The sequence below is a fragment of the Lichenostomus cassidix genome, chromosome 4A (assembly GCF_008360975.1).
Source record: "Lichenostomus cassidix isolate B80296 chromosome 4A, HeHo_3.0, whole genome shotgun sequence".
In the NCBI taxonomy this organism is placed as follows: Eukaryota; Metazoa; Chordata; class Aves; order Passeriformes; family Meliphagidae; genus Lichenostomus; species Lichenostomus cassidix.
In genome coordinates this window covers 10,697,655-10,711,321 of record NC_139485.1, presented here as the reverse complement: position 1 = coordinate 10,711,321, position 13,667 = coordinate 10,697,655, and the positions used below count along the sequence as shown (strand labels likewise).

General features: G+C 39.9%; 1 protein-coding gene across 1 annotated transcript; it reads right to left on the bottom strand.

Moving 5' to 3' along the window:
* Positions 1 to 707: 707 nt before the first annotated feature.
* FAM199X (family with sequence similarity 199, X-linked) lies at positions 708 to 13,659 on the bottom strand. Its single transcript, XM_085060493.1, has 6 exons — positions 13,340 to 13,659; positions 10,332 to 10,551; positions 8,046 to 8,195; positions 7,564 to 7,725; positions 6,205 to 6,465; positions 708 to 5,376 (listed from the first exon to the last, which is right to left on the bottom strand). Exons 1-6 carry the CDS (start codon positions 13,525 to 13,527, stop codon positions 5,206 to 5,208), a joined length of 1,152 nt encoding a protein of 383 aa, XP_084916619.1. The 5' UTR covers positions 13,528 to 13,659; the 3' UTR covers positions 708 to 5,205.
* Between the last annotated feature and the right edge of the window lie 8 nt (positions 13,660 to 13,667).

The window sequence follows — 13,667 nt, the reverse complement described above, 5'->3', positions numbered from 1 at the left end:
ACTGACATCTCAATATTGAACTGCTACAGGACAGACTGGGAAAGTTCCTGGGATTCACAGAGTAAGCATCAGCTTCCCTGCAGCTTCTGGTTGCTATACAAGGAAAAGCCAATCCTAACAACAAACAAACATCCCAATGGGTCAAGGTCCTTGGAAACATTTTAAATTCGTTTTTTTTTGCAAAATATTCCACATTGTCACTCACCTCTGGATGAAAATAGACAAAACACACAAGCAGGCTTCTCAGGTGAAGGCAAAGCACCACAAGGGCAAGAGCTTCCAGAGTTCTGCTCACAAGTAAAGATCTCTCACAGTTTGACAAGACTTGCTGTGATATGCAGCAGTTTCCACCCTGTCCTTCTCCATCCCTTGACATCTACAGAAACTGGGATAGTAATGCTTGGTCCATTTTAACTTCTGTCAGTGTTTGATGAGAATCAACTCCCAGAAGTGTTTGATGAGCCACAGCCAAGCCAAAGAAGGCAGTTTAGATCCATGAGATGCTGCATGTGATGCTATGAAACAATTCTTGTCATATCTTGTGGATAACAAACCCCTTTCGTTAAGGGGGCACCAATTTGCTTTCTGCCATCAAAAACAGTTAAGATGTGCCACTTTATTTGTATTTTCTGCCGGAACAGTGACTCTGCAGGTCCTGTATATGAATCCCCCTGCTCTGAAGAAGATACCACATAGTTTGATCAGAGTATCTTTGCTATATCATTAATTTTAATTCCAACCTGTACTTCAATATGCACATAACTATTTTCAAATACAATGAAAACTTGAAGTCAACAGCATCAGAGCTTTCAGTAAATCCTTCACAACTTCAGAAAAATCTCTATAAACATTGTGTAAAGTAGATACAGAATGTACAGAGAACGGTTTTCTATACAAAAGTGCATTTTAGCAATACAATTAGCAGAGAATCTGGGAAAAAACCCTCAATTTAAGCAATACCATATACTCTAATCTATACCCTCATCTCTCCCATCCCACACAAAAAGAAAAAAAATCAACCCCCCCACCTTCCCCTTGCTTTGGTTATGAACTATATTCAAGGCTTCAATATTACATTATTTTTTTACATTGAAGAATTTATTTGTCATTTGGAAATGTTTTAAAGTTAGCCAGATGTGAGAGAATGCAAGTATGATTCGTCAGTTAACAGTCAAAATAGACAAACTTTGAATATTACTAAGATTTGCTCTTGATAGATTAAGAAACTAATCTCTGCAATCCTTAAATGGACAACTGCATGTTGACTTTTCTGTGCCCAAAAATTGCAAGATCAGTAAGCTTTAGAATATTAAACCAATAAATCTAACAACATTTGCCATGAAAATCTGGCTTATATGAATGAACTTTAAAAGCTCCCAAAACAGTCAGGTTTATTAATATTTATAGACCAATGCATCAACCCATTTCAAAGCCAAAAGAGTGTTAGGAGAAAAGAAATGGCTTCAGGCCATTCAGCATAGATGAACAGTAAATACTGCCATTTTTATCTTTCTGCATGGTATATGCACTCTGATGTAAATGCATGTAAGTTCAAGCAGATTGGTTGGTTTGTTTTTTCCCCAGAGAATGATCTTCACAGGTTTCACACCACAATATGAGAACTAAAATTTGAGCCCAGGAAAGTCTTGCAAAGACTTTCCTTGCTCTTCTGAGTAAGCACCCCATACTGAACATATTATAACCATCTTTTTATCAGCTTCCCAGATAAAAAAAATAGGTATTTTAACAAAAGATGACATTAGATACACACACGGAAATCAGCCAAGTTTGTCAGGCAGCTTTCTTCCACATATTTAAAATTGTATTAGAAAAGAATGTTCTCTCTTGTTTACAGTCCTATTGCAATGAGACTTTCAGTGCTCCTTCTAAGCCTTTTTAGACAAAAAGTTCCATGGAAGCAAACCGTTACCTTTACAGAGTGTAAATTGATTATATTCACGTTGCAGTGGGTACAAAGCTCCTGCAGACACAACTCCAGTACCATGAAGCCATGTAACTATGAGCTTTTTCCTGGGTGTCTCTATGTTACTTTTAAGCCTATTTTTTTTCTCTATTAATAAAAAGCAGGGATTTGATTTTTTTTTTACATTACTAAGAATGCATTATTTTAGCAGTCTATTACTCATCTTCATCCGAACCCAGTAGTTACACCTGTGGCCACAATGGCCAAAACTTAATCAGCAACACCAGATTTCACTGAAATTCCAACTGTTTGACTAACGCCATGGGTGTTTCACAGAAATTCATAGATTTATACTGAAAAGTCCTTTCAAGTTCATCAGCTCCAACCCTAAATCTAATGCTGCCAAGCCCACCACTAAACTGTGTCTCTAAGTGCCACATTTACATGTCTTTTAAATACCTCCAGGGATGGGGTCTCCCTGGGTAAGCATTGAGCATACTGCAGGGAAAAACATGAATCTGACACAAAACCTCCCCCCACCACAAAATGAGTGTGCCACTAGAACTAAAGAAGATGAGAAAGCAGAAGGAAAAAAAAAAAGCCAAATGTGTAGAAATATGTGAGAGCTCTTGAATCCCACAGTCACTTCAGGCCTGATTCTCTGAGATTAGGAAAAGACAATATTTTATCTCTGAGTACTTGGTAAAGAACATTCAAGGTAAGTAACGTTATTCTGCATTCTTACCAGAACATTCAGAGTTTTGTATTTTCTGTATATGAGCATCGTGGATCTATGAGATCACAGAGCTATAAATTATTAGCATTGAATCCCTGGAAATCCACTCTCTTCTATCATTTTAACTGTCACACATGTGACTGAAGTACCTGCTGGAGACAACACAGCACAATCAGCTATTCTGGCACCCAGGACCTTTTCATCCAGTGCAACAGATGAGCAGCTAATCATCTAATCACTAAGATTAGTTTATACTTACATGCTCACATTATGATGGAAATACTATCCTCCCTCACTTCATGATCTCTGGAAGCTAGCAGACATGGGACCAGAATGAACTGTACCTCATCAAAATGATGGGGTCTTCTCTCAACAAAACCTGAGGCATTTTAAACTCTGAATAACTGCTGAAACAGAATAAAGTGACACACTTTCATGCTCCACCACACTGAGATATTGCACCTTTCTTACAATTCACTTCAGAGTTTCAATTCTCTACAGTACTATGTGTGCTTTTTTCTTCAGAAAAAAAATTCAATCACATTTCAAAGTCACTGCAGAAAATAAAGGTTGTACTGAACTGTGACACTGTACACATGGTGAAGTATTTCATGATGAATTCACCCATTACCATGCAAGAGTTCAATAACTGCAACCTGAAATTAGCCAAATTGATAGCAATTAACTTTTATCTTCCATACAAGATATTTAAAAGACACTCCAGATTTAAGTTAATCTAAATTCTCAGTAAAGTGTATACTGTTAAGAAGTTTTCAGTATTGATTATACAGGAAGGAGGCATCAACTAGCAACAGTGCAGTACAAGCAAATACTGACAGGTAACAGACACCTGTGGTTAGTGGGCAAATATGTGGCCATATGGGATAGCTAACATGAGCTTAAAATGACATTACCTGGCTTTTAGTCAGTCAGTGGCCACGCCTGGGTACCTGTTGTAGAGCCACAATAAGTTCACACACACTACTTTGACTATGGATCTAATTTTTTTCTTATCAAAACCCTTTCAGAGGCCATTGTTCAGATATTTTACTGTTCAGTTTATTTTGACGCTAAAAAGTATGCCACTCCTGAAAGAAAAATACTTCAGCTGTCAGGGCTAGTAAGTCTGTGCAGGGCATGGACCATTAATGTCAGTAGTCCCAAAGCTGATCATGCATTCTGCAGGACTGGGCTATATGCTGCCATTACAGACACCTGTGGACACATTAAAGTGTCAAACTCCTGAATTCAAGAGCAAAATTAAAGTAATGAAGCATCAGGGTAATAAAAAATTATTTCCTAAACTCAGAACTCAAAAATAAAACCTTTTAAGTTTCACATCAAAATTTAGAAGTATCATTTTTATCTCAGCTATGGGGGGAAGGAGTTCTGTAAAAGTAGTTCCAAGATAAAGACAAAAGTTGCCCAAAGATTGTCAGAATTAGGAAACAGGTTGCAAGTACTATTACTTCTCTACCTGAAAGCCACAACTGTACCTCACTTTCTTATCATGAGAAATTTCAAAAGCTGATAGACAACAAAAGAATTCTGATACATGTTATGGTGTAATGACCCACACAGCAGACAACCTCAACTAAACACACAATTAAAAAAGTACAGCTGCGTTAACTAAGTTCTCCTGTTAACAATATGAATCAATTTAGATACGCTTCTGGGGAAGAAAACCACTGAAGTTGTGTGCCACCTGTTTGCAATTCTGTTTTCAATAGTGTTTTTAACTACTTTAACTAGTGTCCTAGTCAACTTAATTGCAGATTAGTGTATTTTCAATGCATAAATGTGCTTTTATTGGGATCTTTTCACAGAAATATTAGGAACGTACTGGTGAACCATTAGTGACGATCATAAGATACTGAGCAGCAAAATAACCTTCTGAAGACTAAGCCTGCAATTATTTTGGGTTTGGGGGTTTTTTTCATTTTAGTTGGTTCCTAAGAACTACATTATTAGGCAGTGTTTGTGTTACAGATTCTCTGAATCAGATGTCCTCAAATGCCTCTCATTTTCTGCGTATCTTGAGTTAAATCACAACTTTTCCAAATGTATCAACAGTACTTTGATTTTGTAGAAATCAAGAGCAAGGCTGAAAAAAGGCCCTCAAACAAAACATTTTTCCTCATGCTAAACAATCTTCCTAATAATGGGAAAGGAAGACAGAACAAGTCAAGTGTAATACTACATTGGAAAAAAACAAAAAAGCTGAAGCATAATAATGCATGCTTTGTGTCATCCAAAAGCACCCCTAGACTTACATGCAAGTCAGTTAGCATGTTAGCCAAGTTCAAATTTCCTTAAAATTATATCTATTCAGCAGCTTTTCAGATAAGTTTCTGAATTCCTTGTTGCAAAATTAGTCTCAAAAAGCCGAAGTTACTCAATACTCAGACCTTCTTAGCAAAATTACACTTGAGAAAAGATCTGGTTTATATTGTTAACACTAATCAAAATTTGGTCAAGAAATATATGTAAACAATAAGGATAATACACTTAAGGCTTAGAAAGAACACTGATAAATTCACCCCTGTCACATTAAAACATCCACATCTCCTTCATGGTCCTCCTCAGTCACTTTTAAAGACAGCACTTCTTCGTTAAGAAATAATCCACTCAGTCTTTCCTTACGAGCTTGTCTTTGTTCTTTCAGCTGTCTCTTCCGTAAGGCCTTTTGCTGGAGTTTCCGTTGCTTGGAACGTTTCTGTCAAAGTACAGAAGAGACAAAGCATAAGATTTTGTTCTGCACATTAGGAAAAAATACCTCTAAAGCTGGCAAATATAAATTAACCTCCAAAATAACATCTGCTCTGAAAAATAATACATACAAATTCTCAGAGATGGTATAAACATTCATCCAAAATCATATCTCATATTAAAATATCAAGACCATTTACCACAATTGAATTATGGGGCACAACATTACCCTATGATGTTGCACAGTCAAGTCTTTGATTGGAGAAATCTTTAATGCTAGAGAAATGTTACAGTCTTACATTAACAAACCCAAGACGTCGTAGAGCATGCAAGAACTGCTCCTCTACTCCACACTTGAAATTGAAATTATGGAGACAGAACCAGTGCCACAGTACTACTTTAAATGAAACATGCTTCAGTGGGTCCCTCCTCACCAAGGAATCTCATGAGACTGAAGAAGATTCAAAAAGCCTGACCAAAACCAATCAAGGGTGTCTTTACCATCCAGGAATTATGCCTAGATTAGGGTGATCATTCTTGAACAACTTTTCTTTTTAAGTGTGTGTTCTTAAGTTAGATGCATTAGCCCTTATTCAAGCCCACTCAGCTTCTCCTAAACAAAAGGAATTAGAAGATCTACTACATGCAAACATCAGGCTTTTGCACAGAAGTGATGGGGAAAGCACAAGTTTAAATTTCTTATGATCATTGGTTTAGCTAGATAACTCAGTTACTGTGTTCCTTCAGGACAAACATCCCAGGTAAGATCACATAAGCAAGCTTCACGAGTTCAGACAGCTTAATTAACACAGATGTACATAATTAGAAACTTTACTTTTGAATCCCGGATTCTTTCTGCAGCACTTGTGGACAAATTGCTGTCGCTGTGTGCTCGACTCATGTTGGCACTGGAGTTTGAAGCAGAGTTGGCAACGCTGGAGCCACTGCTGCTGGCTGAGCTGACCATGCTGGCACTGCTGCTGCTGGCACTGGCACCACTCACACCACTGGTACTCGCACAGCTGTAGCTGCTCCTCTTCCAGCTCTCCCTTGCAGACCGCTGGCGAGGTCCATGCTCCTTGATGTAGTTTCTCACCTTTAGAACAGAGGCAGCGAAATTACTAAATCCTGATAAATGCTGCGCTGAGATACTCCTTTTCATGGAAAAGCACAATCTGCTACTAATGATGATTAAGTTATTGGGTCAGCTCAGTTAGGCTTTTAAACCATTTTCCTGTGACTGCTTAAATCCCAAGCGATCTGGAGTCACCCAGAGAACTTAATTAAGGTAACATTTGTTCCACTATGGAAAGAAGAAAAGTAAGTAGCAAGGGTTGGGGGGGGGGGTTCTTGTCTCTTCTGCCTATCAGGTTTGTGACTATGTAACAAAATATTATATTTTAACACCAAGCAGGAATATCAGTCAAGTTTAACTGAACTCAGTTGTTTACCTAATGTATCAAACCCCTTTATTTTGCTAGGTATACTCAAACAAAAGTGAGTGTAAATAAAACAGCACTTTTCTACCTTAAGATGACACAAAATTCTTGAAATACGAAATGGACTAAGCCCATAAATGCAGTGAATATTTTCCATTTTCAACTTTATCTTCATCATTATCAATGTAACACTGAGGAGTTCAGCTTGTTTGGACACTGCACCTCTTCCCAACAACACATCTCAATAATTCAATGACTGAGAAGACAGTACAATGTATCTACCCTATCAGCCAGGCACCCTTCTTAGTTATAACTTGCAATTTGTAACATCTTTAAAATGCATTACTCTCTATCCCTTTCTACATGAAATTTATGGTCTTCCCCAATGAATTCCAATCTTTTGGAGTCTTAAATGCTAGTTTACAATCAGTGAGCAAAGGAAGGCCCTCAGCTAGCTGATGGTCATGTAGTGGAGTACACTGCCACAAGCAGCACCAGGTCCACAACATAATTCATTACACACTCACCAGATCTGGCTTAGCACATACTGACAATATATAACCAGTCTTTCATATAAAGGTTTAATAATACAATATGCTTTTGAACTCTGTTTTCCCTCACTGACAGTATTGTGCTCTAGTGTCTCTCTCTGTATCTAATGATTATGCATAAAAATTGATCACAAGTCCATAAGATTTTGCAAGACATAATCAGATGCTGAAAACCTAAAGTCAAATGTACAAACCTTAACTCACCTGTTTCAGTTTTTCATCTGTGAGACAGTTCAATTCAATAATGAATTCACTATCTGTAGGTGAGATCTGAGCAGTAGGATCAATAATTTTAATAATATCAAGTTGCTCTCGAAGGCCCATCTCCGTACTGACTTTGCGACTCAAATATTCAATATATTCAACCTAGGACCCAAAGAAACACAGGTCATTTTGAAGTATTATTGATTCTAAATGAGAGACAGAAGAAAGGAAGAACCAACAGAATAAAACAAGTCCAAATATCATGATTCTAGCCTTGAGTATCCCTAAAAACTCAGGGTGAAAACTTGAGTAGGCATTAAACTGCCTCCTACAGATCCAAAGGACAAGATTTAGTTTTGAGAATCAAGTAGTATTGGACAGGTCTGCATTTACACCTACAGCAAATAGGATGGCTTTTAAGTTGTGTCATTTAATTGGAAATTCTTCTGTACATTGTCATTCAAGCATAGGAAAAAAGTCACCTGCTCATCATTTGTCATTGCACTCCATGGAAGTTCATCAAGATTCCTATGTTTGTTTTTCTTTTTGGGAAGCAGACAAGGAGAGCTTGGAATACTCGGTATAACATCAGAAAGCACATCACTCCCACTTGTAATGTCGCTGCCAGGCAACTTGTAACATGCAAGAGGAAGAACAAAGCTTTAGAATACAGTAGGCAGATTGTAAATCGTTCTAACACTATTAACAATTCAAAACATACCATCAAATTAGCAAAGCATTGATTATCTCTGTACTTTAACAAACTCTTTGTAATTACTCATAAATCTGCAATACTCTTTTGAGTCTTCCAACAAACAACAAGTGCAGCAAACTCAATTCACACTATTCTCTACTTATCAATCCTCTTTTTTAAAATTTGCATTTAGGAAAACAGCAGAACGATGTGGCATTTCAACTATTTCCCTTCACCATCAATGGAAATTGTCCATTACATTCCAAACCTAAATCTAAATCTCCCATTTTGGAGCGTAAGTCTAGTTTAAGGAAGATAATTTTAAAGTACGTCTGTAATTCCTCCCACACTCCATAATTACACAAGACAATTCAATTAAAATCACTATCATTTGCCTGGAAGCAACTGAGAACTTCAGCTACTTTCATTTATACAACTGACATGTGATTTCTGAATTCACTTCCAGTTAAAGTGGGACAGTTGGATTACTCGTGCTCAGATTCTGCCAGATAACACCATAAAGAGGTACAAAAGAGTCTTTACAAACTCTTACAAGTCCAATCAAGTCAGTCTCTTATGAAAAGCTTGTTTTAAAAAACAAAGAGTAATGAAAAAGCTAGTTACCAATCAAACATACTATCAGCTAACTAAGGCATAGGAAATGGCTTCTTTTCAAAACAACTGCCAAGTTCATCAGGCAATTAAAATTTCACAACTCAGTGAAGCTCTGAATCTTTGGGATCCAACCTGAGTTGTTCCTCCAGGCTGGATTATACACACACACTTGTAACACACTTGTAAGTGTTATATCATTTCAGTGATATAACACAGAGACTAGCAGCTGGACTAAACCAGTCAGAGCTGATCTCAATACATGTCTCAAGTTCACTTGCATCCTCTGGAACAGAATTTGAGCTTTCTTGAAATAAGTTTTCAGTTCTTCTACTGTCCTTAAAAGACTCCCTACGTGCTCTGACTAACCTTTATGACAAAATTTTCCAGTATTCCCCAATAAATTCTGAAGCTCTTTGTTGCCTATTTCAAAACCATGTATACACTCATAGTTGACTTAAGTGTTAATATAAAAAGTCAGTTTAGGTCTATACTATATTTAAAAATGCATACCACATCTGAAAAACTGCTGAACAGGGAAGACTATCACAAACTAGAGATACCCAACAAGGACTGCATCCAGCACAGAATAGGGAAGAAGTGTGATTCACTTTCACACTTTTCCTATTCTGGTGAGACAAAATGAGCTCTGTACTCTTACTGGCATAGGGAAAAAAAACCAAAAAATAATGGAAATAAGCTATGGCAAGAGCTTCTATACTTTACCAGGAAAGTTCCACTAGCACCAGACATCTATAACCAGATTTCATTAGCAGGGCAGATCCTCAGTACAAAGGGTCTAAGCTCATGGCTACAAGAAATATGTTAGTCCCTAAAACCAAACTACCATAATACGTAAGTGTCCATCCTCGGAGAGCTGACCTTCAGTCTCTCTTTCTGACTAAGGACGGTGGAATAAAATGAAACAAAACATTTTTTAATCACTCAAGAGTAGTCAGATACATGCTCCTACGTTCAGCAGTTACAAAGAAACAAATGCTGAGGTCACTTGGTTAGTTCAGAAGAAGAGGAGACTGAGGGGAGACTTCATAGCTGTCTACAGCTTCCTCATGAAGGGAAGAGGAGGGGCAGGCACTGATCTCTCCTCTCTGGTGACCAGTGGCAGGACACAAGGGAACAGCACGATGCTGGGCCAGGGGAAGTTCAGGGTAGGTATCACGAAAAGGTTCTTCCCCTAGAGGGTGGCTGGGCACTGGAACAGCCCCCCCATTGCAGTGGTCACAGCATCAGCTTGACAGAGCTCAAGGAGTGTTGGGACAACGCTCTCAGACACAGGCTGTGATTCCTGGGCTTGTCTTGTGCAGGGCCAGGAGCCGGACTTAACATTCCTTGAGGCTCCCTTCCAACTCAGGATATTCTATTCTACAACTTTTCAACTACAGCTAAATCCAGCACACAATATCCTACACAAAATTTTACGTTTCCAGTGGAACCAGTTTACCTGCCACTCAAACTCACTGTCTGACCAATCCCAGTAGGTGCTGATAGAAGAGGAGACATCACTGCAGACACTGCCCTCAGGGAACAGATCGAAAGAGGTGAACTCCTGGTCATCCAGCAGAGAGTAACAATCATCCTGATCCCCCACGGACACTGAGGAGAACAGCTCCTCGCTGCACTCTGAGCTGGCCACACTTGTCCCACAGGATGTCAAGTTCCACCTGCAAAACAGGACAACACAATCAGAGAGCAGCAAACATTGGCATCATGTGTCCTGAGAAACTTCTTTAAGCCTTGTAAAACTATCTCCACCTTGCTAGTCAGGGACATAATACACTGATTTTGTTAAGTTATACTTATGTGAATTGAAGTATTCCATTTTTAAGTATTCTTTAAAGTACATAAACAACACCAAAGGAAACATAATGTTACAAATGTCGAGGCAAAAATACATACATGGAATAATTACACCTTTATTTTGATATATTATAATTTTCTACCTCAGAGCCACGACTCCTGTAGTATGCAAATTGCTTTTTTGCTGCTGGTTGGGTTTTTAAAACACATTGATCTAAAAATAATATTTTCCATATATTGAGTTATTTAAACTTCCATATAAACTGGAATAAACAGAACTAAGAAGTTAATCAATTGGACTTCAGGACAAATAGAAGTCAAGAAGACATTCTACATTGATAATCCCCAAAAAAATTAAGGCTTAATAAGTAAACACATTATGGATCCATTATTCACAACTCTGAATGTCAAAAGCATTGGACATGCTATTGGAATGAGACAGTGCAAGATGGGAAAATGACCTGTGTGAAAATGCTACCATACCAAAACTAAATACTTTTTTCACTTCATTATTTCATTTACAAAGCTAGTTAAAGTTGTTGCTAAAGGAAAACTATTGAGGAGTCAATTTCCACAGAACAGGTTTTTTACTCTAATGAGAGTAAGCCAGAATTTAACAAGCTCATGAAATCAGTCTCCATATCTGGATTTACTTTACATATTGGTGAAAAGTAGGTCGAGACAAATATGAGTCAGCACAGCACTGCAATATGGCCAAAACAACTTGAAAAGGGCTTCTAAAATGCACCACACAAACCCATATAATCAACTCCTGTTCCATCAACCTGTCCACTTCAGCCTGGCTAACTAGAAAAACACTCTTCTATCCAACTGCAAAAGCTGAGCAATCCTATCACCCAGAAAGGTTGGTCCTCAATGTCATTATTTAAGCTGCATACCAGGCTGGCTGAATACATTTGTGATAGATTCACTCCCACATCTACTTGGCCAGATGTGAATTTACCCAATGTTAAAGACATTTCCAGAACGTTCCTTGTAGCAGATTCAGGAGTTCTTGCCCTCTCTCCTTTCTGCATCCCTTATATATGTGCAGTGCTTTGCTGGCACAGACTTTTGTGGGCAGGGCAATCCACTGGTAGTGAGGAGAACATGACTGTGGTGACACAGCACATTATCCAACATGACTACAGTTTCTTAATCCACGAAATATTGATGAAAGGAAAGACAGAGTGGACAAAGTTTCCAGACACATCAAAACAAAGGGTGAGGTACAGGGGCTCTACCACCAACCAACAATGCAAACACTCCAGGTACAGGCAGTCAGCCCTCACCTTCCCACAGCCAGGGGCACCTGCTGTGCTCACTGGGGTGAACTGGATTAACAACAAGTGGGAACTACATTAAAATTACCCCTAACTTTAAAACATAGAATGCCCTATACGAACACCACAGATTGAACTGCACATCTGCAATGGCTTCATCAGTGCAAGACAGGGCATGTCCTTTTCCAGAGAAGTAAAACAGCCACTCAAGATGCCTATGTTACAAAAGAGGCAAACCTGAGAAACACACTCGAGAAGTGAAAGGCAACACAAAAAGAAATGTACAAAATTAATTAAATGCAAATTTGGTGACTGTCACAGATTTATTTACAGACATTCTAAGAATACATCTTACTGCTCATGTCTCATGACTTAAGAACTCTATTATGGAAGTGTATCATGTTTGATCAAGGCTCTTCATGCTGAATCATTTAAGAATGTATAATTAAGAGTTTGTCCTTGTGAATGACACTTTTAAAGTGCAATTTCCATGACTTCATACAAATTCACTCTTCATAATTATGTCGCACAAACACTAGCGACATAGAAGAATCTTGCACATCTGGAACAGGAATGTTGGAGACACGTATGTTGGAGACAGAAATCTCATAGATTATTCCCCAAAAAAAGTTATTGTTATATTCAAGCTTAATATGCATTAGAAGAACTACATTCTTAGGAAAGCAGGACTGTGGTTTTGATTTTATGAGCACAACTGGAATTTCTTTGCAGAGCCGTATTTGCACTTCTAGAACAGACCTTTTCTACAAATTACAGGGAGAATAATTTACCCTTAATTAGTAGTATGGGGTGGAAATGTCTCTGCAGGAGTTGGTGCAGTCACCAAGCCGCCTGACTCATTCTGAATCTCTACAAGTCTGCCCAGTGTCCATGCAAGGCCTGCCTTTAAGTCTTATAAACACACCATTCTGCAGCTGCCCACCCTACAGCGCTCAGAATTTATCAAAATCTAAAAAATTAAGAAACTGGGAAAGGAACGAGGCTTGGAGCCACCTGATCCTAGTGGAAGGTCTGCCTGCCCAGGGCAGGGGGTTGGAACTACATGACCTTTAGGGTCCCTTCTAACCCAAACCATTCTGTGATTCCATGAATAAACACATCTTTAAAAGCCGACCCAGCTTACACGGACAATTGTAACGCGAAGAGCCGAGCCCAGACTGAGCCAAAGGGCAGGACAGCCCAGCAGGGCGGGAGACACGCGGAGCCCCCGCAGCCCGGCCGTGCCCGGCTCGTCCCGGCAGCGCAGGGAAGGATGCGCGGCCCTGCTCAGGGCGGCCCGACCCCGCCGCGACCCCCGCGCCCCAGCCCAGCCCCTCGGCACCGCCCGGCCCTGCCCCGCCGAGCCGACCTGTTGGAGTGGAAGCGGTGCAGCGGGTCGGTGCGGTGGCAGGAGGAGAGCTGGCAGCCGAAATCGCTGACGTCCAGGCAGCCCTCCTCGCTCAGGCTCAAGCTGCCGCCCCGCGGCGGGTGCTGGTGCGAGAGCAGCGGGCACGGCTCCTCGGGGGCCAGGAACTTCTCGTACGGCTCCTCGGTCATGGCGGCGGGCGCGAGGGCGGCGGCGGGGCGGCGGGAGCGCCTCAGGCAGCGGCGGGAGCGCCTCGGGCACACGGCGGCGGCGGCGCCGCCATCAGCGGCCGGTCCCGGGACGCGCCGCGCTGTCGCTGTCGCTGCCGCTC